The sequence below is a fragment of the Mus musculus genome, chromosome 3 (genome assembly GCF_000001635.26).
Source record: "Mus musculus strain C57BL/6J chromosome 3, GRCm38.p6 C57BL/6J".
In the NCBI taxonomy this organism is placed as follows: domain Eukaryota; kingdom Metazoa; phylum Chordata; class Mammalia; order Rodentia; family Muridae; genus Mus; species Mus musculus.
Window position 1 is genome coordinate 65,285,846 of NC_000069.6, and position 27,153 is coordinate 65,312,998.

Consider the following 27,153-nt stretch of genomic DNA (forward strand, 5'->3'; position numbering starts at 1 on the left):
ACCATGGTGGCTGGGAGGGAAAATCATACAGAACAATTCATGTCATGGAGACCAGAAAACAGAGAAAAAGCAAACACTAGAAGTTAGAGAAGGATATAGGCCTCAAAAAACACACCCACAGAGCTTCCTTCATGTAAGCCCCACCTCATACCTTTCACCACCATTCAATAATACCATCATACAAATTCATCTCAGGATCAGTACACTCACTACGGCACATGCTAAATATCTCCAGAAACCCCATCATAGACACACCCTGAAATGCCCTTCACTAATCTCCTAAGTGTCCCTTGACCTAATGAAGCATATAATCAAGTTAACCACCAGACATTACATAGAGTCCAGATTAAACTGAATCCTAAAATTAAAGATAGATTACCCTGGTTTTATGATATGGGACTCTTCCACTTTGTTCTTGATGTTGTGTTAAACTTCTGCATATAATTACTGAGAAATGAAGGTTTCTATTATTTTGATAGAAATAGAAGATTCTGCATAAAAGGAGTGTGTGTCATTCTATGGGTGATATAGAAATACCCTTAACTTGGTATGGCTATAAATGTTCTATTAAGAAAAGATTATTCTTTATTTTTTAAAGTAAAATTATTAGCAGCATGTATTTATAATCGCCAATGAAGTAAGGTAATGTTTATATGTAAATTGAATCTATAACTGAACATAGGAATTGAATGAATCTAACTGCATTATGGTTTAGAATGAGAATTATTTTAGGTTTTTATCAAATTGTCTCTCTCACACACACATATATGTATATGTGTATATGTGTATATATGTATACATATGTATGTATATATACATATATATTCTGTTTTAATTCTTTTATAGTTCAAGATTTCTTAGTCAAAAGCACATTTGTATTCCTGCTTCATTAGGAATGTCACACTATTCCTACTCTCTGAACACAAAATTTGCCTTTTAATAATATTTAATATCCTGAACATCTGGTCATTCATGGCCCAGGAAGGAGACCTTGAAAGGATTGTTGCAAAAACATTTTTCATCCTTTTTACAATTATTATCTTCTTGTTTTCACCTAGACTTTTTTTTTTTGCTTTTCAGGAAATTAAAATGTGTTTCTTAACAGATCTTAGCATCCACATGAATTCACACTGTGTTTTCTCGTGTTCAGAAATATTAACTTTTCAAAATTATTCCTATTTGAGGTAGAACACCTCTCTGAACTATCAGTGACAACAGCAATTCAACAAGAATGTTCAGGGATAAAAGAAATAGTGCAGAAGCCCACGTTGGCTTTCAAATTCTTGGTAATTCATCAGAACTCTTACCCATAGTAACTTGCTGTGTAAAAGCATGAAAGACCCCAAAAGAAATAAAAATATGTGTTTGAGCACAGACTATATTCCAGTGTGCAAAGATCTCACAGGGTAAAAACCTTGACTATCCTAGCAGTAGGTCACATTTTGGAAGAAGGCATTTAAAATATTTGAATTTATTTTAAGAATCAAAAATTATATTTATTTCTTATATTCTATGCTAAGTGTCTACTTTTACTCTAACACTGCTTACTTCACCTATGTTAACTACTGTACATATTTCTTATAAGAACTTCTCAAAGAGCAGCATGAGAAATTTTTGTTGATACTGTATACTGAGTTTTTGTGCCTTACCAGTTTCATTTGAGTAAATAATCCCCAATACATAAATATCGGTACAAGAAAAAGATTAGGAGCCATAACCAAGAAATTTGGAATATAATATGACGAACCACATTCAGTGTCCCTTTTTCGTAGGGAGAATTGTGATTTGCTGCAACCCTTGTTTATTAGATGGATTGTTTAATGAAAGTAATCTTTAAATAACTTTTGCTTCAAGCTTAAAATGTACAAAGATATAATTCAGTAACATGGGCAAAAGAAATAAAAGCAGAGAAGAACACCTTAAAGATTGTAAGCTTTTTTAATTTTGAATTTTCCTAAGTGGCTCAAGAAACCAAATCAGTTCAGAAATCATGTCTTTGTAAAGAAACTTCAGGAAAGGAACTTAGGTTTAAATGGGTAGTTACAGTTAATCTAGCATCAAAATTCAGAGCATAGGTTGTCCTTTCTGATGAAGGCTTACAGTGTATACCAAGATGTCTGTCCTACTGATGCTTAAATAGCTCCTGAGCCACTAAAGGAGAACAGACCCTGCTTTATAACTCTTCTAACGTTGACCACTTCCAAATGGCACATCCCTGTCATCCGTCCTATCTTCAACGCCACGCTCTTGTCTTTAATTTGTACTGATCAGACAAATGGACAAATATAACAAAATGGTTCTAGGCAAACTTACCCTGAAATAACTCTTAAAACAACATGGAGCTGGAAGCAGGACGATGTTGCAAACAGACAGATGTACAATTGGCTGGAATGGAGCATGGGGTAGGTAGAGGGCTCAAGGTACATGACCCAAAATCAGCATGGGACTCTTAAACAGCCTACCACTAAAGAATCCTGGCAAGTCACTGCTCTAACACTGGAGTTCCTCATATGCAGAATAAGTGGTTTTTCAAAAAAAATGCTGTTGAGTTTTCCGGTAAGGATTAGAACTGAAGATGCATACAGAAGAGTCTAGACCAGTGGTTCTCAACCTTCCTAATGCTGCAACCCTTTATGGCAGTTTCTCTTGCTGTGGTGACCACCCCCCTCCCAACCAAAGAAATTATTTTCATTGCTACTTTATAACTGTAATTTTGTTGCTACTATGAATCATAATGTAAATATCTGTGTTTTCTGATCGTCTTAAGGTGACCCCTGTAAAAGAGTCATTCAGGTCCCGTTAGAGGTCGGGACCCACAGGTTAAGAACCACTCATCTAGGGGGAAAAAACACAGTGAATCCATATGGCAGATTCTGAGAACTTCTTTCTCATCTGTAGTTTCTCATTTTACCACATTCCAAGTGGTAGACAAAGGATTTAAATGGTGTTTAGTCATTAAAAGTGTGCGTGAGTGTGTATGTAAGTACACTTTCTTTAGCTGTAAATGGGAATACTACTTGCACCTCACCTACCTTGGAGGCACGCTTTAATTCCACGTGGCCTTCACCACTTCCTTGTCTAGTTTTATTGCTATTTCAGGCTCTTTTGTAAAGTGCAGGTGTGAGAGGATGCCATCCTCACCCCTGAGAGCCTGGGTGGTATTGTCGGTTCTTGTAAGAAAAGGTATCCAAAATAAAAAGAAAAGGCTTAGTTGATAACACATTTGTTAACTCTGGCCAGATGCTCATTAGCAACATACTAGAAGCCAGAAAAAAAAAAAGTCTGCAGCTTGGATCCAAAAATAAAGGCCAGGCTCTGGGTAAAATACTGACAGATGCAAGCCAAAATGAGGAGGAGGGGTTAGGAGAGATGTTCCTGCATCATTTACAGGAGGTGTGGCCTTAAGCTGTGTCCCAGTCCTGCAGTACAAGCCTGCATCTCTGCTGTGGCCACAGTAGGGAGTCTCGGTATGTCATGCCATGTTCAGATCTCTTGGTTGCTTATTAAAGGCATAGGTAATCAGGATGCAGCTCAGATGCAAATAAAATATTAGAGTGGCTTCTAGGAAATTCTAATGCTAAGCTAAGATGGGGAGCTAATGGTGTCACTGAGGTAGACCGTTACCTTTCCTTGTATTTCCTAAGAGTCCTGTGCTGATTTTGTTTGTTTGTTTGTTGCCACCAGCTGTTATCCTCCTAGTGAGTAGAGAAGACTCAGGACTCCAGCCCAGGCCTGATTGAATGTATTGCTTCCTCAGGAAACGGGTGTCTCCATTCTATACCTTTAGGTTGATGTAACATGACAAATACAAGAAGTGAATTCCTCAACCTTACCTCAGTCATCTGTCTAGACATCCCAGACCCACTACTAGCAACTTCTCCTCAGCCCATATCCATAGGCCTAAGATTTCTGAATTTGTTATTTTGTTTACTCTTGAACTAATGTATTTCTCTTAATGAATGAACAGAGTTCTTCCCACACCATCCTGCCATGAAGAGAATCATATTAAATAGCAAAACCACCTTAGCTCTCCTGGAGACAATGTAGCAGAACATGAGATCCTAGAATCAGAGACGCCTGACTACACAGCTGTTGCTCTAGTATCCTTCAGCAAGGACTGTGGCATCTCCTTCCCTAGTGATAGTTGGTGCGTCTTCCCGCAATGTCGCCACTCCCCCTCACTGGAGTCCTGCAGCAAGTGGAAAGAGTACCATAAGGCCCTTCTCCAGGAAAGAAAATGGCTGTTGTACCTAGGAATGGCAGGAAGCATATCAACCACTTAGAAACTAACAAACTAATGAACTAGACAAACTAATAAATTATTAATGGGCATTATTCATCACTCTTCAATAAATCAAAGTAAATATGCTTAGTAGGAAATGGACCCAGGGCTTTGAAGACTAATTATAGTCAAAAGGCAATTCAGTTCAACTTAACCAACATTGGCCAACCATCTACTAAGCCCCCACTTTCATTCTAGGGATTTGGAGAGTAGTGGTGAAGAAAGGATCTGGGGAGGTAGTCCCCTTTAACAAGGTAACACAATTGGAATAATAGCTAACTTCCAAAATAAGAAACACTATTTTGTTTTGTTTTGTTTTGTTTTAGTTATGGTGTATATATGTAGCTTTATTAGTCTGCCATCCCTGTAATAATAATAATATATCTGACACTGATTACGTATTTACCTTAGAGTTTTAAAGGTGCAAAGTCCAAGATTAGTGGGAACAAAGAGTGGTGGGGGATAGAGGGGAGCAGTGAGCTTGACCTGGCCTCTATGAGGTCAATTTGTGGCAGCACATCATGACAGAAGTACATGTCTGAATGAAAAATTGACTCTGGTCTCAAATAAGAAGAGAGGACAGAAGGGCCAAACTTGGTCCTTTCATAACATCTCCCTCATGAAAGCTGCCAAGGACTTACTTACCCTACAGGATCTACCTCTTAAAATTCCCACCACTTCCCAACAGCACCAGGCCAGACTCTCAACCTATGAGCTATCGGTGGCACACAAACCATAGTCAAACCATAGCCATAACATAGACATATGTGATGCATGTACTGCTATATATTGATAATTTTAACCTACTTGAAAAGGAAAATTGTTTAACCATCACTATTTTTTCATAATTTATTGCTGCTTTGACCTAATGTCTTTATTCTGTATGATAGTGTCCTTTAGGCTATCTGACATTCACTATGATGTAGACAGCCTTACATTCTTTTTTTTCCTCCATTTATTTATTTATCCGCTTTACATCCCAATCACAGTCCCCACATCCTCACAGCCCCCCACCTCGGACAGCCCCTCCCTTCCTCCCCCCCCCTTCCTCTCAGGAGACGGAGGCCTCTCCTGGGTACCAACCCACCCTGGCACATCAAGTCACTGCAGAAACAGGAACATCCTCTCCCACTGAGGCCAGACAGCGCGGCCCAGTTAGAGGAACAGAATCCACAGGCAGGCAACAGAGTCAGGGACAAGCCCCGCCCTACTTGTTGGGGTACTCCCATGAAGACTAAGTTGTATATCTGCTACATATGTAACCTCACATTCTTAAAAGCAACATTGAAGAGTTGGGTTTTGTTGTTTTGTTTTGATTTTCTGATTCTTTTGAAATAGAACTGCTCCTGATATTAGTGCCATCACATCATGACTGGAATCACCACCAGTGCATAGGTGTAGGCTGGCCTTCCCTTCCACTGAAATGTACATACAGTTCTGGCTTTCAGAGTTGCATTGTGTCTTCAATACCATCAGTAACTAATTAATAAAAGTGAGCTAAACAATGCTAATTTATTTACATAAAACTTGAAATCAGAGAACTTTTCAGGATCCCATTTTGAACAACGTTGTCTTAGAGGATGAATTTTAGGCTATAATTCTCATCTAGAGATGGATTGTTATTCCTCCATAAGTACTTCCCCAAGCTTTGTCAGGTCTGAGGGGAACAAATCATAATATATGCAAATATAGGTTCTGATATCACGATGTCTTGACTTGCAATTTATAATTCTATGATGGTGCAGCAACAATGTACATTTGGTAGAAACTACACTTTGATTTCTGTTATGGTGTTAGGGATGAAATCTAGGGTCTTGTGTGTGCTAGTCTAGTACTGCAGCAATTGAGCTAAAGCCCAAACTTTTGTACTTTGAATGTGAATTATGATCTTTCCTGGGACAAAATTTGCATTAAATCCTGTCCTGATGCTGGGCAGCGGCAGGTGGGTAAGCCTCTGGTCAGCCCGCCTACCATGGAGGAAACAGCTGATATCATACAATAGACCGCTGGCTAAGCTAGAATATTCTGTGCATGCGGAATGTGAGACGTGATAGATTTACCAGGCCATAACCTCTTTGTAAGTTAAGGAATGTCCCTGTATAAAGTGTTCAAGTACAGATGATTTGTAAGGTCAGCAAGAATCTCAGGCTCGGGGAAATCTTCAGGACTCAGTAGAGATGGGTCTATTCCCATTGATGACAGGAACAATTAAAAAACCAAGCAAACAAAAAACAAATGCTTTTATTGCACAGTTCAAGCAAGCCAGCAAATTCATTAAGCACTGACCTAATTTTGCTTGAAGATATAGAAGAATAGCTAATTTGTGGGATTCATTACTGAACCCATAGCTTCTGCCATTTTAGTTCTTTCCCCAAAGCCATTTATGATGAGTGAGAAAATTAAGACGCTCAGGTATAGTGCTCCTATGAAGTAGTGCCATCTTTGGTCCTTGGCTTGACAGCACCACCCACCTCTGGCAACACTGACTTTGACCAGTATATACTCGGTTTCCAAACAATCTGAGACTTCCCCACATCACACAAGGCAGCCTTCCCTCATGTTTTTCTTTTCATGAGCCCCCATCCAAAAGTTCTTCGACCCCTTCAAAGTGCTCACCACACCACAGTGAGCTCTCACCCATACCCGATTTCTCATTTGCAGCAACTCAACGTGCTGAATGTCTCGTCCCCACACCTCACGTGCTGAGCTAATTCCACCAACTTTCTCAAATGTTTGTTCTCTGGGCACACCGTCTCTGCTGCATTCAAGGGGACTCATAGAAATGTGTATAGTCTGCGAGAAGGTTTTGACGCCGAGCATTTTTTTCCGGCTCAATACAGAGCTGCATTTCCCAGCATCTCACTTACTTAATTCGCATTCAAAACCAAAAACTGCCATTTCCCCAGGCCATTAAGGTTTTCAAAGACCATCTTTTCTGTGTACAGTCATGGCTGGTTTTAGTTTGGTGCCTCAGGATAGGATTTTTCTCCATTTGTTTAGAATAATCTTGGGGAGAAAATGTCTATGCCTATTTTTTTCTTAAAATACTCAATTTTTTATGTGCAAATTTGTGCTCCACTTATTTCTGCTGTAAGAAAAATGGCAATAAGCATATGGTACAAAGCAGTAGCCATTTTACTTCAATGTTCAGAATACATGGGGAAGTACAGGCAGCAGCATGAGGGGAGCTTTCCATTAATTGGCATCGTCTTTCATAAAGGTACCCTCTGCTTTCTCAGTTTGGGCCGTGCCTACCTAGAAAGAATATTGACCCTGTTGTCAATGCTGCTGAAAATCTAAAACTTTTCAGAAAAAAAAAAATTCCCATGTGTTTAAATGTCAGTAACTCATTCAAAATGTATTAAAATACCAAGTTGGTCAATTCCATCCTAGCAAAGGTAAGCAAGCGTGCAAGCTGAGGTCAGCTCTGGGCTTCCCATTGGCAACCTCTGCAGATAGAGAGCACACTCGGAAGATCATTATACACTCCCTCTGTTTCAGTCTCAGAGCACAAAAGCAAAGTGAGTAACTCCATCGACATATGTCTATGGGTATCACACTCATTTACTGATAGTCTAAGTCACCAGCGTGATACACTGAAAGGGACAACCTTCTCAAAGCCGAGCGTGCCTGTGAAAGCTTGGGTATCTCACTTGGTGTTGGCTAATGTGAGATTGCTCAGCTGCAAACATGGATAGTAGAATTGCCTTTTGAGCCTGTCAAATGATTCCTTTTTTTTTCTTTGTTTGTTGTTTGTTTGTTTGTTTGAGACAGGGTTTCTCTGTATAGGCCTAGCTGTCCTGGAACTCACTCTGTAGACCAGGCTGGCCTCAAACTCAGAAATCCGCCTGTCTCTGCCTCCCGAGTGCTGGGATTAAAGGCGTGCGCCACCACGCCCAGCTCAAGAGAACTCCCTTGTGGCATCTAGAAGGTGTGTCATAGTAGTAGCTGAGACTGTTCCAGTAGGATGAAGACTATAAGTTGCCAGCAGCGTTTCATTCACGCCCTATAAACACCAACCTTGCCCATGCCCTCACTGCTTCCACACTTGCTCAGGTCTCCCTCTCTGCCCTTGTTTCACGGACTGATGGTCTATATACAGTCAGCTGCACCGCCTTGTTTTCCCAAGCGCTTGTCTATATCTGAAATGTCTACCCCTTTCTTTTTCATTCCTTTTACTCCTATAAGACTCAACCAAGGTGTCACCTTTTCTAGAAAGTCCTCCATGAATGCTTTACTCCCAGACGTAAGGTAAAGTACTCTCTGCCAGTCTGCCTTGAGTTTGTCTTGGTTTGAGCATTTATCAAGATAAACTATTAACTATTCGTTGAAGACGGAATCTGTAACATCACCTCTCTACCTTAAGTACATGAGTGTGATGTCATTGATATACTTAAGCCCCCACACCCAAAAATGGATGAGGAAGGAATTGACTAAAGAGGCTTGCTGGAGATGAGCATAACGTGCCTGCTCAGTGTCTCGCTTTACACAGGCTGCTAGCTATGTCTCCTTCCCTTTGCCTTCTTTGTCTTTGCCTTGGTTCCTGCCTCTATCTTCACCCCAAGCCAACAGAGACTTCCCAGGGCAGATCATACAGAGAAGGTACATGAACTGTCACCACCCAGGTCTTGTAAACAGAGTCTGGCAGATGTCTGAGAAGGTCCTCTTAAAAGGGAACAGAAAATACAAAAAAAAAAAAAAAAAGTCTTGTTAGGGCAAAGGCAAGAAGTCAAGGTCAGGTTCACTGAGGCTGTGGACCCTTGCTTGTGCTCGATGTCAGAATGAGCCTTTAACTGCAGAAGAGGAAAAATAGGTGTATAGCCCAAGTAAGCTACATAGCACTGGCTCCTTGTGTATTTGGTCCCATAGCAGAAGCAAAGTCTCATTGTAGGCCAGGGCTGCCTGCCACAAGCATCCATGGTGGCTTGAAGAAGCACTCTTCTCCCAAAGGTTCATAGACCCTTTCTGGAATATTTAGGAAGTGGACAGGGGACGGTGGGAGGCTAGACAACAGGCTGCATGTGCCCTCATCTAAGTACATTTACGAACTATCTGCTTGATACAAAAGTCTGCTCTTATTATGTACAATCTTAGAAAAATGGCTACAAATAATGCACAAATATTTGTTCTCTTCCAGGAACATGGGTGACATTTGGAGGTCAAATCTCAGATGAGGTAAGCTGATTTTAGCTTCTACAGTTCTAATGAAGACAATGTGCAGTAGGGATTGTCTTTCCTTCCTAACATTTTTTTTCTTCTTGGGTGTGTGTGTGTGTGTGTGTGTGTGTGTGTGTGTGTATAACTGTGCTGCCCAGTCATTAGGTAAGGCTAGCTTAGCAGATCTTGGGTGACTCCAGCCAAGCAGAGTTTTAGGGGGCTGGCAGCAAAAAGTCTTTCAACAGCCACACTCCCAGTAGCTAAGAAGGAAGAAGTCCTTTCTCCCCACAGGAGGACCCAGGTGCACATCAAGAGACCGTATGACTGGCATCAGGTAGGGATGTATGGGGGTAACACAAAGGCACAGTCACAGGGAGTACAGCAAAGGCCACAGACACTGTTAGGCTGGAAGTAAGCAGCAACATAGGAAGGAAGGAAGTTCACAGCCAGAGTCTCCAGCCTGCATGCAACCTGCCAGTGCCTAGTGCACTGCGTAGAAGGAAAAAGGCAATGGTGGCTAGCCTTGTGGGCAAATCTAGTCTCCACCCCTACTCACCACAAGTCTCTGATCTCCCCTTCATACTGTCTGTCCTCTGCTGTAGGGATCTCATGTCTGGACATGCAGGACTGACCTCTGTGATGAGCCATTTCAAAATTCCAGCTCTCAAAATTGCACAATAAAGTTGTCATGAACATTTGCAGAGACACTAACACAGACGTACATCCAACAGCTAGAGTCCTTCTGGAGAGCAGCTGTGGGAAGGGTCCTGCAGAGCTGTCCACAAGGAGGAACAAGGACGACTAGCCAAACCCAATCACACTCACAACTGAATGGCTCAATCTCACCTCTTTTCTGGGGGCTAAAACTGTAAGCCAATAACAATGAGTTTACTTCCCTGATCTTTCAGCTTTCTCTTGGTCTTCCAGGAGTTCTCAGCTCCAAGCAGGTAAAAATGGCCATAATGTTCTTCGTGCTGGAGAACTGCAAGCTCCAGGAAGTAAAGACAGGCAGGAGCCTAGTGACTTAGCTTTCTACCACTAGGCCACACCTCCTAAGGAGTCTTCCATCTCCAAAAGATGCTATAGATCAGGGACCAAATGCAGGGGACTTGAAAGACATTTCAGATTAAAACTATATCAAGGCCTAAATCCAGTCTTTAGACTTCAATGTTTTTCCCATTATTCCACATAAGGTCTTCAGACCCTGTGACTGGGAAGGGTGTCTATTCTCAGGTACTCCATTTCAAAACTTCTCTGTAGCTAAGATGTAATTGTTACATTTCCTAATAAATAACCCACCAATATGCTGTAAGACATACCACAATAATTTTTTGCCGTCATCTAAAACAGGACAGTCAGAATGAGGAAACCTATATTTGCTTTACTTTTCAACTTTGCTTTAAAATAATGTCTTAATCTTATCAAATTAAAAATCAGTAACTGCTTCCTTGTGGGTAATGCTAGTGGATATGCACACTAGCCTACCCATGGTCTTGAGAGGCTAATTTTTAAAACACCAGAAACAGTCTATATTAGAAACGCTGGTGAAGCAACTTTAGTCCACCACCAAAGAACATAATGGAAAATCAATTGTTATTATGTGAGAAGTGGAAAAAAAATGTTCAAACATCTAGCAAATTAATCAGCAAAGTGGAGAAAGATTCCTCCACTGCCGTTTTCCAGCATCCTCCTACAGCTCCACCTTAGGCTGATTGTTGCAGGTAGCCCTCTCCTCTCCTGGCACGCTCTTACTTGCCCTGAGCAGCAAGGAGGATGGAACACGGAGCCCTGACCCATTCCGGCCTGAGTCCAGAGGAGCTTGCTCCCTCCCCTGTGTTGACTCAGCAGCAGCACCAAGATGATGCTTATTGTTCCACTGAACTGTGGGTGGCAGGAGCTTTAACAACAGTCATGATTGTCTGGCCTGTGATTCATCAGCACAGTTGGCCAGGCCTTGAGCAAAGTCACAAGCTTTTAGGTCAGGAGTCATCCAACTGCCAGAAGCTATTGACTTGCAGAAAGGGCTTGAGGGTTGGAGTCAGCTTTGATACAGATGACCCTCTTTGTCAGCAAGATTAGATGTCACGGAGGGTGTTCTCATACAAGGTCTTCCCAGCAGGGTGGAAAACACAGATCTGAACCCCTCAGTGCTCCGTGGGCAACAAAACACACCCCTCCAAGAGTGAGATTACAGCCTACCCAGTGTCTGAGGGTAGGAGAATCACCTGCCTTATACTTCTCTTTCTCTTGTCACTCACTACAGCTGAGAAAAACACAAGTGGTTCATAGGATCTCAGAGTGAACGGTGGATAAAGGATTTAACATTGCTTCCCAGCTAGGAAGAATGCCTGGCATTTCTGACTGACCCTTGCATCCTCTTGCAGGTTGCTGAACGGCTGATGACAATTGCCTACGAAAGTGGAGTTAATCTCTTCGACACAGCTGAGGTCTATGCTGCTGGGAAGTAAGTCAGAACAAGTTTTTAGCTCTCACATGGCATCATTGGTGGAAGCAAGAGGGTGTGCTCAAACATTGCTGTGGCATTGGCAAGGAGGGACTGCTCTTCTTGTACATATATCAGCAGGCATGTTCTTCCTCCGCCCTACACTGATATTCATGAAAGTTGTGATTTCTTAATGATGCCAAGAAATTAACAACTTTTCTAAGAGGGCACTTCAGAGCCTATTCTGAAGACTGTAAGCGACAGAGAGACCTTGCTGAAGGTAACGAGTAACTTTAGAGATTTCCTTTGGGCCTGAGCATCGACTTGGCAGTCTGAACATGGCTTGTTATGTTAGAACACATAATTGATGTTCTATTAGGCCGGATCAGCAAGCACATGTCACATAACATAACTAGTGTATTTTAGAATCGATATGGAGCCCTGGTCTCCTGGAATGAACGTGGGTGTCCAGCTTCCACCAGCAAAGGCAGAAGACATGGAATATGAACACACCAAGCTAGCTGCCCGCCTCCCCCAGGCCAGTTACAGTAGAGCTGAGGCTTACCCAGTCAATAGTAATTGCTCCAAATATTCTTGGAGCTTCTTCTTACTTTGGTTATTCCTTTTCAAAGACCTGCCTATTTTTAAGGACCATCAGAGGACTTGAGCATCCACATCTATGTTGTTTGTAATGAATCCAAGAAAGGAAAGTCGAAGTTGTTCGGCCTTGCTCCTTTCTGCATGCCCTCTTCTCAGGAGATTTTCTCAGTCCAAGGTATCTTGCTCAATACCGAATTGGCTAAAGCAGAGGAGAGGAACATAGTGATTGCAACTCCTACTGTAAGGGACAACCATTTGAATCGTTATTCATTGATGGCCACTATGTAACTAAGATAGGCTCCCAATATTTAAGGTCACACGTAACAACAGACAAACAAGGAGTAATGAAGACGATTCCAGTACTACCCCATGTCTGTTCATTTGGAGCATGTGCCATAGCTAGCATGCATCATGATTCCTTGGAGGCTGTGCACGCAAATAAAACAACTTTGGTTTACATCAAATACTAGCTAACAATGGCGTCCATATCTGGCTCACTGATGAACCAAATGCTAACTGCATTGACTTCCCTACTCCAATCTCTGGCAGCCCAACTGCTTCTTACACTGATCATCGTACTGGGTGGGTTATAGGAGAACATTTTAGTCTCCTCAATCTTGGTGAGTCTGCTGGGGAAGTGGAAGTGAGGATATTCTTAGGATGTCTTCAGTGCACCATTCCACAACCCAGCCTTAGGAACAGGAAAAATATTTTGTAGTGTCTCCCTATACCTTAGTCCTATGACAAACATTACTCAGTCCTAGGACATTCTCTTATGGACCACAATAACTGCAACACTGAACTTAGAGATATCTGAATACACATATAGATTCTTTCTTCTCTTCCAAGATCAACTGGGAAACTAGTATTTTCTGTTAAAACAGTCTGAAGCCTCTGGGCACAACTGAATTGTTCCAGCACAATAGATGGAAATAGGTGGTGCTGACTCTCGTTGAACACCACCAAGTGGGATATTTTTATGAGGGACCAAGCTGCCAGATGACTCCTCTGTTTCTTATGTCGGGACCACAGGAGGTCTCCTGCCAGTGCCAGCATTTGGCAGGTGCTTCTGGGATGCCTGGGAGCAGGATTCTGCGGGCACCAGCAGAAACAGTGGAGACTGTGCTACCAGCTGAGCGTGCTTCTATTTTGGGGATCTGTAGGCACTGAGAGTTCAAAAATGGGATGGCTCTGGTGTTGGGTTGACTCTTGCTTTTCTGAGACACTGCATCCTAAGACATTGTCTATTTTCCCCTTCAGGGCTGAGGTGATTCTGGGAAGCATCATCAAGAAGAAAGGCTGGAGGTACCACATCTACCATAACTGCTAGTTTGCCTTTTAAAGTCTTACTGATCTATACCAGAAAAGCAAAAACAAAATAAAATAAAATAAAATAAAATAAAATAAAATAAAATAAAATAAAATTTAAATCACATGGTACTAGAACAAAAGGCTGTCCAAAACACAGTCAACACTTGGTAAAGAAATAATCTATAATAGTTTGAAAATAAGTGCCATAAAGGTCATTATTTGTACTTCGAAATATACATAGCCATTGACTACAGGGAATCACGGTGTAGTTGAGTAGAGAAAAAGGAGCTGTTCATGAGATTATTTGTGCATAACAGACATGACATTTTCATAGTTTTAACTGTACTTGTAATTAGTGAAGAAAGCAAGCTACAGGAAACTATCCAGACACACAGATTTATGTTCACCACTCATTTTATTAACAACTCTCTGTACAAAGATGAAACAAAAAGCCCGTGGCATAATTGCCTAGAGCTTTCTCATCTGGATACAGTTGACAACATCTTTCCTGAATGCTAGGCACTCTGACTTCTGAGTGTTCAGAAAAAAAAACTCAAGGAATGTGCTCACCCATTCCTTCCACCAACTCTGTACCCAAAGCAAGTGGTCCTGAGGATTGTGTGGCATTTTGGGGCTGTCATGCAACACAGCAGAGTAAGATCCACATCTAGATGAAGACTGTCCCTTGCCTGAGTAAGGAGAAGCAGTGGTTTTCCCTTAGCAAGCATTGACCCATCCTCCTTAATTACAGAACCCATCATACCTACCTTGTGGGAGACAGACTACTATGAATATTTCACCAGCCACCTTTCAGCCTAGCAAATAACAGCTCAAGCTACTACTGTGCTATGAAAAGTTTATATGGTTCACATTGCCTCCAGGAGAAAACTGGTGAGAAGAGAAGATTAAACCATGCAATCCTGGCATTGAGCTAATAAAAGTGGTTCAGCTAGCTGGCTTGGTTTCTGGTCCTCGAGCCGTCACTTGCTAACTGTATTGTCCAGAGAATGTAATTTCACTTCCCTGAGCCTCGATTTCCCTAACTGTAAAATGGCTGCTGAGGTGCCATGCTGACCAAGTGAGAGGAAAGCAAAGCCACTGGGAGACTTCGTCTTACTGTGTTACATTCACATTTCAGTCCCCACCCAGAACAGTTGCTTGCTACTTGCACATAGATGCTAATGTGCACACCCTCTGGGGCAGACAGTTTTGTATAGAGTCTAACTTCAATGTTGGGATAGAATGTACAGCTTTAGAATAATATTTGCTCTGATAACCAAAAGAGTTCAAGTTCATATTTTATGCTATTTTGGATATATTTTGGAAGGCACAAAATGCTTGCTAAAGGAGACCTGGCTCCCCTTTGCAGATTGTTATCACTATAGCTAGCAGAAGGTTCACGTGCTAATCTGAAAAGTACACAGCCCTTTTGGAGATGTTCAGGGCCTTCCATATCTGTAACTCAAATTGCTTTTCAGGGAGTTGGTAGGGTGGGGTTGCTGACATTTTCAATAAACTTTTTGCTTGACCACCAAGTTGTCAGAACTGTACCCATCATTCCCCACAGGTCACCATTAACTACACCTGTAGAGTTAGTGTATGCCCCTATAGCTTTGAGGTCTCACATCCTCTGCAGGCAACATCGTTAGACATGCCTGGTATTTCAAATAATCCTAAATTTTGAATCTCAAAAGATTTTATTCTAAATCGAAGTGTACTGAGCTCTCTCTGCCTCACAAGTTTAAATTATACTCCTGTAGTTCTCGAAGAACGGCTCCTCATGATCACAGCAGGAGAAGCTGCATTTTCTGCCCTTGCTGCCCTGGAGTGGGGCTTTTGAGAGGATAACAAGTTTGCAGGCATGATTTCCACATTCCATTCCTTTAAGGGAACATGATAGGACCTCTGGTAGAGGATTTTAACATTTACTTACTATGAGGCTTTATCTCATCATTCACATTTCCATGCAGTCAGTCACTTCTCACTGCCTGTGAATGTGATGATTGCATAAGAGTGTAACCCAGAGCCACTTGGGCCCGTGGTCCTTGGCAGAGAAGAGGCTTCCTCCCAGGAAAGGTTCACAGGCGATCAACATTCTGCCAGGTTCTAAATAAGTGTTAATTAGTGGCTGCTCTTTTGAGCTACCAAAGCAACTCATCCTGTAAGTCATCTATGTTCTCGCAGGCACCATTTCTGACCTCCAAGATCACCTCCCACTCAGTACACACTGCAACACCATTTACCAGCAGGCTGGGCAGCCCTCCTCCTTCAGGGTCTCCTACAAAACTTAGTTCCTTCAGTGCCTTCTCTAGTGTCTGACTTCAAGCCACTACTTTCCAGTCTCCCTTGTTCTTACATTTTGGTACTGTGAATTTAGAACTCCATCTCTGTCTTCTTGTTAATGTAAGGTGCTGTCACAAATCCTTCTGGTGCTATAATCATAACATGATTCAGTCCATCAAAACCCCACAAATTATTCACTATTTTTCTGTGTCTATTTGATGTACAGGAGGTCCAGCTTGGTCATCACAACCAAACTCTACTGGGGTGGAAAGTAAGTTAAATACCTTTCATTTTTTATTTTCTGTGAGATAGGAAATAACTGGCAATTCCTGCTTTTTTCCTTTGGTTTTTGTTGTTGTTTGTTTTATTGATTGTTTTTTTAGCAACTACTTCACAGTTAACTCATTAAAATTGATTGGCCTATTTTTTTTTCTAATGCTAAAGAAATAGTAATTATCTTAGGGCTACATTTTAGTAGAGTATTCCCAAAGAAATTTAGTACATGGCAGGTGGCCCCTTGTTACTAAATGATTCGTGTAGATTTGTCAGTTTCTAACTTAGAACCATTTCCAAAAGCGAGTTCAAAATTCAGGAAAAGAAAATAAAGCATCACAAAAGAAAATCTCCTCAAATCTGCCAAAACTCAAAGATTTCCACAGAACACAAAGATAAAAATACCTTGTCTGCCTCGGTGTTCAAGTCTCTGATCATTTCTGCAGAGGGTTCTGAGAGAACTGATCAAAAAGACCATCTCATTGGGGAATAGCAGAAGCTATGCCCGTGTCACTCAGCAGCAGGACAATGAAAGAGCAGCCTCTGTGTGTCGCTTGATGCAGAACAAATCCACAGGCTGAGCTGGCTTCTATGAACCAGCCTGTTCGTGCTTGAACTGGTTGTTTACATTATTCAGCAAGAAGCAGGGAACTGGCTGTTATCACCAAACTCGTAAGAAAACAACAAGCTAGTCCTTATACCAGAGCAATGGCTGGCTCAGTGCTTCTTGAAGAAATCTCAGAGATACTGGGATCTTAACAAAAATAACAAACCAGGAACATGCAAAACCTCATTTACCACCCTGAAATAAATAGTGTTGGTGAAGGGTTTGTGAATATTTGTTTGATTTAGTCTGCGCTATTTCTTTTTGTTGTTGTTACCATATGTTTGTCTTTTAAAATAGGAGGACCAGGCTAGTTCTTCAGGAAGAGTCCCATCACAATGCATGTGTATACACATGTGCCCATACTGCTACGATCCTTGAGCTTGCTAATAATATGAAGAACTAAGATAAAATTTAGATCTTTAGTCATATTGTCTTCTTTTTAGATAATATTGAACCTATAAGAAATGCAGGCATCTGGTTTCTGTAATTTAACTCATGGTGTCCTTGGTTCCTCGGTTTGCAAAGGTACCTGATACCTTGCCTTGAGGGTGCAAATAATTAAGAAATGAGACCAGATACAAGAGCCACCATGCAACAGAGCCACATACAATATGACTGGGGTAGTTGTAAAAGACTCAGAATGGATATATTAAAGGGGGGATTGTGGCTTACATTTTTTATAGGAGAGGCTGTCCAAAGGACTCATAGTGAAGGAAAGCTTCATTGATACTTTATAACTCAACCATCACATCCTTTCTATTTGTCCACACTTAAGGTTTTTTCTGGAGTGATAGAAGTTCTGTCATCAAGGGTTTGTCCTGTCTCCTTGGATGCTAGTTTAAGAAAATTTTGTTGCATCTTTTTCTTTGTAATCATTGTTAAATTATTTTCAACATCAAAAGTTGCCTTCAAATTTGCCTCATGCAAAAATTTACTATCACTGTTGTGGCCACCATAGAGTACACTATTAACTTGTGCCTGGAGTGTTTTTCTTCTCTAGAGTGGTTAGGGACAAGGCTAGAAGACTAAGCTGTGTATTGAGTTCTCTAATGAAAGTGTATACAATGGCTGGTTGGTAGCTAAGCCTAGAGCTGAATAATATCAATATGCTGGCCACATCTCTTAGGTATCTACATGTGGGGTATTGCCCACCAGCTTTCTCTCTTCTGCAGCCAGTGGTGCAGAAGTTGCTAAAAAATATAGTAAAAACTTAGCAATGTATAAGAAGTAAGAATTGTTATTATTCTGTGTTTTGAAACAATTTTTAGAAAATAAAACAGTATTCCTGAGTCAGTCACCTGGCTCTGTTTTGTTGCAGAGCTGAGACAGAAAGGGGACTGTCAAGAAAGCACATCATTGAAGGTAAGTGCTACTGTTTCCATTTTATTTCAGTTTGTAGGATCCTGTTTCAAGCAAGGTATTAGTAAAATAGGTTCAAAACACATAGGTCCTCTGCATATATTTATGGATGAATAGCTTGATGTTCTTATGGGAATCCTAATAGTGGGAGCCAGGGCTGACCCTGACTCTTTTGCCTATGGTAGGACCTTTTTCCTCCTTGTCCAGTCTTGATGTGATGGTGTGTGCCTGGTCTTATTGTAGCTTGTTATACAGTGTTTGGTTAATGTCCCTAAGAGGGATTCTCTTTTCTGGGGGGAAGGGGGGAAGAGACTGGAGGAAGGGGAGAGGGAGAAAACTGCTGTCAGGATATAATATTTGAGAGAAGAAATAAAATATGGGAAGGAAAACGTCATTTATGAAAAAAAGCAGCCAGTAATCGACTTTCTTCCTGGGGTGGAGCTCAAGGAGCATAGAGATGCACAAAGAATTAGCACCCAACAAGGACAAGAAAGAATGGGCATGTAGTTCAGAGTTAGGGTGCATGCCTAGCAGGTTCAAGGCTTGGGTTCAATCCTAGTAACACACACACACACACACACACACACACACACACAGAGGAGGGGGACGGGGGAGAAAGGGAGGAAGGAAGGGAGGGAGGGAGGGAGGGAGGGGGGAGAGGGGGAGGGGGGAGAGGGAGGAGGGAGGGAGGGAGGGAGGGAAGGAGGAGGGAGGGAGAGGGGGAGAGAGGGGGAGAGAGGGGGAGAGAGGGGGAGAGGGAGAGAGGGAGAGAGAGAGGGAGAGAGGGAGAGAGGGAGAGAGAGAGAAAGTCTCCAAGGTTTTTATATCTTTATATTTATGATTAATTATTAAGGCATAGAATTTCTCCTTCTTTGTAAATAATTCCATTCATGAAATCTCAACATTATCAAAATTTAAAAAATAAAGCCATCACCACCTGTGATGGTTTGTATATGCTTGACCCAGGGAGTGGCACTATTAGAAGGTGTGGCCCTACTGGAGTAGGTGTGGCCTTGTTGGAGTAGGTGTGTCCTTATGGGTGTGGGCTATAGGACCCTCACCCTAGCTGTTTGGAGGTCAGTCTCCTCATAGCAGCCTTCGGATGAAGATGAAGACTCTCAGCTTTACTTGCACCATGCCTGCCTAAACACTGTCATTCTCCCACCTTGATGATACTGGACTGAATCTCTGAACCTATAATCCAGCCCCAACTAAATGTTTTTATAAGCATTGTCTCAGTCATGGTGTCTATTCACAGCAGTAAAACTCTAAGACACCACCTCTACCACCGCACACTCCGTTTCATTCCCTCCTCCATTTTAACAATCTGGTATGTGTCCTGCACTAGCTTGCTCATCTGGCTGACTGCACACCCACGTAGTTGGGCATATCTCTCAACACTCACCAGTTTTCAATGGTAATTAATACAGAGACCTATACCTGGTTAGCATGCAAAGAATAAGGGACAGTGGTGTGCTCAACTCTAAGCGGGCCATCAATATCGTAGTCACTCCTCCCAAGGCTCAGGGATCACTGAGGAAGAGAGGGTGGAAAGATTTTAAGAGCCAGAAGTGGTAATCATCTGCAGTGAAATATCTGCTGGACATTTACTGTGAGGGGGGTTTTAACTCCTACTACACTGTTCCAGTTGCACACTTTGCACACATGAACTCCCAGTGGCTATGACTATCTGCTCAAGACCTGCTTTGCAATTGATGACTGCAGGGGTCAGAAGAGTTAGTTTTAAAGGAAAGGCTACCCATGCTCCAAGAGATGATTGTAGACCCAAGCATATTCAGATGGCATTAAATGAATTTAATGGGTTTTAAAAGAGAACACATGAAGTTGAAAGGGGAAAGGGAAAGAATTGAGGGAAAAGATTGGAAGGGAGATTTGATTAAAACACATTTTATATATATATATATATATATATGAATATGAAAATATAAAATAGTAGAATCAAATTGTAGATATTAACCTAGACTTTTTTTCCTCAACTAAAATATATTTTACACACAACATTTTACTATAAGAACGAATTATGTAAGTGATCATCTTTCTGTAAATAGGGTAGACTCTAGGAGCAGTTTTAAGTCAAAGAATAAAGTGCATTTCAACAATTATTTTCTTATAAGAAGACATGTCAAATGAAGTGGTTTTATTTATTTACTCATTTGTTAGTGAGTCCAAACTTCTTTTTGTAATTTTACGCTTTTTCCCCCCTGAGAATTAGCTTTTGTGTTTTTATAGAATATACATCATTGTGTGTGTGTGTGTGTGTGTGTGTGTGTGTGTGTGTGTATAGTTGTTTGGTTTGGTAGTCTCAATTTCAGGAGCTCTTTGGAGACTGCTGCATACTCTTTTTTATTCTCTATGCAGCCCAGGTGGTGTGGAGAAGTTCATCCTGAAACACCCAATTGGACTCCTGGTAGAAAAAGTTCTGATATTCAATTAATTAATTTCTATTTTTATTACATTTTATTCTATTTTATTGGATACAGGGAGGAGTGGGGTGCCAGGGCTCTAATGTAGAGTACATAATACAATCACAGTACAATTTGTAGGAGTTCTATCCTTCCATGACGGTGATCCCAATAAGCAAACTTGGACTATTAGTCTTGGCAGCAGGAGCCTTTACCTGCTAACACCACACAAACTCCCAATTACTGAATTTTAATTTTAAAAGGAGGCTTCTGAAAGCAATTCTCTCTCTCTCTCCCCCTCCCTCACATATACACATACTTTTAACCATAATGTTTATTTATCATTTCAGTGTTTAAAAAGTGTTTATCTGAGGTTTGTATTTCTCAATTTTTGGTGTTTATTTCTGTGTACATGAGCTTTGAGACCAACATTCAAATTCCTACTACTTATTACTTATGAGCTAAATAACCTACAAGTTACTTAAACCTCTGGTGTTTTGGGTTTTTTTTTTTTTTGGTGTTTTGTTTTGTTTTGTTTTGAGAATAACATAGATTCCAAATATTCCTACATTATAGGATTACAACCTGGGGCGAAGAATTCAATAATTTGTGTGCAGCATAATGTCCAACACATAATGAACACCAAGTGTCATTTTGTCATGATCTTGTGTTATGAGCACAGCTGCTTTATGGAGCTCATGACGTATGAGGCTGCCATGATGAATGCCACCCCTACCCTAGGGAAAGCTTCCAGCTTTTTCCTCCAAACACAAGTCCTGCTAAGATTTACTATGCAACTGGGTGCTGAAGTCAAGTCCAGTCTGCCCTCCTAGCAGCCACCCTTCCTCTCTACTATCACCAGTGCATGTGCCATCTACCCAACAACCCAGAAAGTCCAGCTGGCCAAACAGGGCAGTGTGGTACTCAAAAATTTGTTTTCTTTTTAATCTAATTGGTCAGGAAGAGATTCAGAAAATGGTTCACAAAATCAATGCAGAGAGAGAGAGAGAGAGAGAGAGAGAGAGAGAGAGAGAGAGAGAGAGAGATGGAGAAACATTTTTTGAATCTCCATTGTCTTAGGATTCACAGTGTATGTGTGTTTGATTTCAGAATTCTTTTTCGGTAACTTTTCTTTAGGTCTCATTTAACTGAATAGGAACACCTGAAATTTCTGTTTTTTTAGTTAAGGGATTCTCTTAGGATGGTAACAAGTTCAACAAAACTCTACGCTGACCCAGATTCAGACTTGAACACAAGCATTCAGTTTGGAGACTGAGACCACTTGTTATGTTATTATTGGTGCTCCTTTGAAGTTTGTAGTTTCAGCCAAAGACAAGGGCTAATAAGTAGGAGTTAACCCCATAGGACATTTGTATGCAAACTGAAATTGGAGAATTAAATGAATTCTGCAGAGGAGGAGCGCCATGAGATTCTTAAGCCAAAAATACAGTTTGAAGAAGTATACACATAATTATACTTGGATTTCATTGGTATATTCCTTTTGAGAAAGGTGGCCTTATTAAACATTGGTGATTCATATGCACATTAAATCCAAGGAGCAACGTTAGAAAATAAGATAAAGCTGGCTGACCTTGGACACCTGAGTTATTTTACAGAGTATAAATGAGTTTGGCTTGTGTGTAATATAGGTTTTTTAAATGTATGAAAAGCCTTCTCTATGAGTTAAAGTCTTCAACATAGCCCCAGTTAATATGATTTCCTCCTTATCTTTACAAGAAGAAAGAAGACATTTTGCTAAGAGGTTTATTATATCCCTTTTGAGTCCCAAGGTCTTCGGGGTTCTACAATCCTCTATATTCATTGAGGTATTCCACAACCATTTTACCAAGATACAAACTGTGCTTTAAGAATCTGACAGATTGAGTGCCTAACATAAAGGAATTAGAATGGTTTGATAAGTCACTGTCTTAGTCAATGTTCTATTGCTGTGAAGAGACATCATGACCAAGGTCACTCATATAAAAATAAGCATTTGGGGGCTGAAGAGATGACTCAGCAGTTAAGAGATCTTTCAGAGGACCAGAGTTCAATTCTCAGCATCCCCATGGCAGCTCACAACTGTCTGTTAACTCCAGTTCTTAGAGGATGCAGCACTCTCACATAGACATATATGCAGGCAAAACACCTATGCACATAAAATAAGCTTTTAATTGGGGCGTGCTTACAGTTTGAGAGGTTTCATCCATTATTATGTCAGAAAGCATGCCAGCATGCAGGCAGACATGGTGCTAAAGAAATAGCTGAGAGTTCTACATCCAGATCTGCAGGCAGTAGGGAGAGAGAGAGAGAGAGAGAGAGAGAGAGAGAGAGAGAGAGAGACTGGGTGGGATTTTGAAAACTCAAAGCCCATCCCCAGTGACACACTTCCTCCATCAAGACCACACCTCCTAATCCTTTCAAATAGTGCCACTCTCTGGTGACCATTCTCTGGTGAACATTAAAATAGATGAGCCTATGGGGGCATTCTTATTCAAACCACCACAGTCACATTGTCAGAATAAGTACATTTCTCTTAAGATTTTACAGTCACAAGCCATTTCTGTCAGCTCAGAAGTGAAAATAGGTGGCAAAATGTCAGCTTGAAACTTTTTAGTTAGGGACTAATATTAAAAATCAAAGTCCTCCTTTAAAAGAATGACCATCAGTGATTTCTCAGTGAAAGGATAAATATTCTAAGCAGAGTGAATCATCACAGTGTTCCTTTCCCATACATCATGTTCATGAGCAGTTATGTCCACTCATGACCACCATGTTTCACAGTGGAATATAAAGCTACATGCAAACTGAATAGACTAGGTGCCTTTGATAAAAGAAGTGGGTGACTGAGAGAACTACTACAGAACAGAAACTGGAAGCTATGTAGGGAAATCACAGACATTACTTAAAGCAATATTTTTCAAAGCTACATAGAAAAGCAAGAACACAATAGGTAAATTTATTCAAACAGCGTAGTTAGATAGAGCTCTTGCAGACTCAATACACTAATTATCAGTTGATATATGGTTAAAGCTACAACCCTGAACAAGTGCTGCCCATGTAACCATGCCTGTCTGTTCAAAGTTTTCAGGAAAGTTATTATTTTAGAAAGCTGTGCAAAAATATTAGTTCTAAGCTGGGCAAGGTAGTGCATACCTTTGTTCCTAGCACTGGGGAGGTAGAGGAAGGCATGTCTCTGAGTTCAAGGCTAATCTAGTCTACCAAGCAAGTTCTAAGGCAGACAGAGCTACACAGGAAAACCCTATATAAAAAAAACAAAAACAAAAACAAAAAAAACAATAGACAATAAACGGCTAGAGAGAATGGCTCAATGGTTAAAATCACTGGGTGCTCTTCCCGAGTTCAATTCCCAGCACTCAGAAAACGGCTTTATAATTCTAGACTCATGCAATCTGAAGTCCTCTTCTGGTATGCAAACATAATATCCAAATTCATAAACAAATACATCTTTTAAAGAAAAGAAAGAAAATCTTAACAATATCAGAATCTATTTTTTTTTATTTATTTACCTATTTATTTTTATTCTTTAATCCTTTCTTACAGTCCAGTCTTTATCCCTTCCTTGTCTCTCCTCTGACTGTTCCACATCCCATACCTCCTCTCCCCCACCCCCAGCTATCTCTAAGATGTCACCACCCCCCAAACCTCCCACCCCCACCCCACCAGACCTCCCCACTCCCTGGGGCCTCAAGTCTCTTGATGGCTAGGTGCATCTTCTCTCACTAAGTCAAGACTCAGAAGTCCTCTGCTGTGTATGTGTTGGGGGCCTCATATCAAAATCAAAAGGAAAAATAGACTTAGGTCTGTTTCCTTGTAGTCGTTTGAAAATACAAATTTTTTTATCCTGTGGACTTTTGAAAAGTTGCCACAAACACAGAGCTTCCAGAGGAATAATAGAGAGGCCAAGAATGACCTAATATTCACCAAATACAGTGAGATGGACCTGTCACGCCATTGTTACAGATGAGCATTATGGCTTTACAAAGAACTCAGGCCTTTAGATGCCCTCAATGTACATGTTTTATCCTTGAGATTGAAGACTGTATCTATATATCATTATGGTCCTAGGATCTGGCACACTTTGGGGACAAATTGAGATTTGTCACATGAAATGATAAATGAGTTGCAGTGGTGCCAAATTACTCACACTTCTCCTCCTACAGTCCTCTTTGCCTACACTAATGAGACCTAGTAGGTGAGGGACATTCTCAGAAAGGAGGACACTTGTTTCCAGGGCTGGGTATGAGCATAGGCATGGGCCAAAGAAATACCTCTGTTTCTCTTCAACCAAGGGAATTTTGGGCATTTTGTCTTTACCTCTCTCCTCTGATATGACTACAACTGTGTAATTACACATCATATTTTTGTCCAACACCTTAGACAACGTTCTCTGCCATAGTAGTTCTAAAGATGGCAAATTTGTTAGCACAAGTGCAGGTTGCAAAATTAAGTCACAAAAGGTATTTTGTTTAATCACCAAGAATGCTTCCAAACCTTAATATTTGTCTGGTTGTCTGCGTCCTATGTCCTGTCGACATACAATTTCCCCCTGGAGTGGTTCATATCATAGTACTTTCTAAGGTGAACTTACTTCTTGAGTAAGCTGGTGCTATCCCAACCATGAGCATCACCCAGCTTAGGAAGAGTTATTTGGCCGCCTAACACCTGTCTACCCTTATCTCCTCATCAAAGCTTTTAACAAGAACCACTACAGGCCATCCTTTCTTGAACAGAAAATATTTCCTGGGCTCAATTCCAGCATTCCATTTTTCTGTCAGAAAATTGTGACTATCCAATAAACTAGTTTTAAAATCAAATTTAAATGAGCCAAATTTAAATTTATAAGAGCCTCATTTACCAGGCAATTAATTTTATGCTTATAATAAAAGGAGAAAACCTCCAGTCTTCCTAGGGATTAAAGAGGCAGATAAGGACCTGCTGTGCCTCCCGGGACTGAGATGAAACAGTTCCCTGAAGCTGCCCTCCTTTTGGTTGCATAATACTATATATAATGCAGTCTATTTGGGGGAAGTATTGATATTAGTGAAATTAATTAAATTTTCCTGACCAATGTTTAGGACTGAAACATAGCCATTGCTTTCAGATCTCCTGAGTTTCACTATTTCTATTATACTAGACCTTACATCCTTAAAAGAAAAACAAAGCCAGACCCATTGGTACAGGCGTGCAATCCCAGCAACCCTGGGGCTAACATAAGAGGACTTCAAATCCAAGGTCAGCCTGAGAATCTTGTCTAATAATGAAAAAGAAAAAAGAAATGTATAAAGATGCCTGGAGATGCAGCTTAGATGCAGACTGTTTGCCTAACAACCACAGAGCCCTAGGTTCAAGACCCGGTGTCATAAAAGGAAAAAGGAAGGATCTTCAAAAAGGATTTAGTTTGGCTGCACATCTTTTGGGCTTTCTAAACTTTGATAGACTTAGTGTTGAGTACAGCCTTTATTTGTTCTCCTATTTATATTACTGTTAAAGCATACCTTTATTAAATGGAGTGAAGGCAGCCTATTTGCCCCTAACTTATACAGAGAAGAACAAAGAACCTTGAAGAGAAGCTGCCTTTTTATTTTAAACTTGGCTTCCAGCTATTGCCACAGTGTCACCAGGGAAGGTCATTACTGGGCTGCCCAAGTTCCCGCTGAGGGTGCTAGTCATCTTGTGAGAGGCCTGAGGTTTCCTCCATCAAAGTAAAGTCAGTCTTTGATATGATTTAACGGTTCCTGGGATCAACCAACACATCATTGCATTCAATGTATTTTCCTTATTCTTGTTTTTTTTTTTAAACTTGTTCACTTTACATCCTACTCACTGCCCTCCTCCAGGTCATCTTTGCCTCCATCCCTCCTCCCCTTCCCCTCTGAGCAGGGAGGCTCCTGGGTGTCTCCCCACCCTGGCACTTCAAGTCTGGAGGCTAGGTGCATCCTCTCCCACTGAGAGAGAAAGACAACCCAGCTAGAAGAACATATCCCACGTACAGGCAACAGCTTTTCAGATAGCCCCCACTCCAGTTGTTCTGGACCCACACAAAGGTCAACCTGCACATCTGCTACATATGTGCAGACAGGCGTAGATCTGGCCTGTGTATGTTCTTTGGTTGATGGTTCGGACTCTGACAGCCCCAAAAATCCAGGTTAGTTGACACCGTCGGTTTTACTGTGGAGTTCCTGTCCCCTCCAGAGCCTACAGTCCTTCCTCCTATTCTTCCATAAGAGTCCCTGCTTATTAAAAATTGCACATATTTGGGAGATATCTTGTGCATGCGCACATGAGATAACATTCAAATCAAGATAAGCAACTTTATCGTTATCATTTCTTTTATTAGAAACATTCAAATTCTAACATTCTTGGAATATACAGTATACTGTTGTTATTGATCATT

At 41.0% G+C, this 27,153-nt stretch overlaps 1 protein-coding gene and 1 long non-coding RNA gene across 5 annotated transcripts in view; one reads left to right on the forward strand and one right to left on the reverse strand.

Annotated features, from left to right (window-relative positions):
• Positions 1-16,840, reverse strand: part of A330015K06Rik (RIKEN cDNA A330015K06 gene) — a 169,627-nt gene extending 152,787 nt beyond the window's left edge. Inside the window, exons 1-2 of the long non-coding RNA NR_126080.1 lie at positions 16,755-16,840; positions 12,448-12,681 (exon numbers count right to left, since the gene is read on the reverse strand). This is a non-coding gene — a long non-coding RNA (RIKEN cDNA A330015K06 gene). The remainder of the gene's footprint in view (positions 1-12,447; positions 12,682-16,754) is intronic.
• Positions 1-27,153, forward strand: part of Kcnab1 (potassium voltage-gated channel, shaker-related subfamily, beta member 1) — a 429,014-nt gene that overhangs the window by 336,634 nt on the left and 65,227 nt on the right. For all 4 annotated transcript variants that reach the window (NM_001357358.1, XM_006501057.1, NM_010597.5 and 1 more), the window contains 5 exons: positions 9,420-9,457; positions 11,824-11,903; positions 13,743-13,787; positions 16,303-16,347; positions 18,275-18,318. In NM_001357358.1, coding sequence (NP_001344287.1) covers positions 9,420-9,457; positions 11,824-11,903; positions 13,743-13,787; positions 16,303-16,347; positions 18,275-18,318 — 252 coding nt within the window. The remainder of the gene's footprint in view (positions 1-9,419; positions 9,458-11,823; positions 11,904-13,742; positions 13,788-16,302; positions 16,348-18,274; positions 18,319-27,153) is intronic.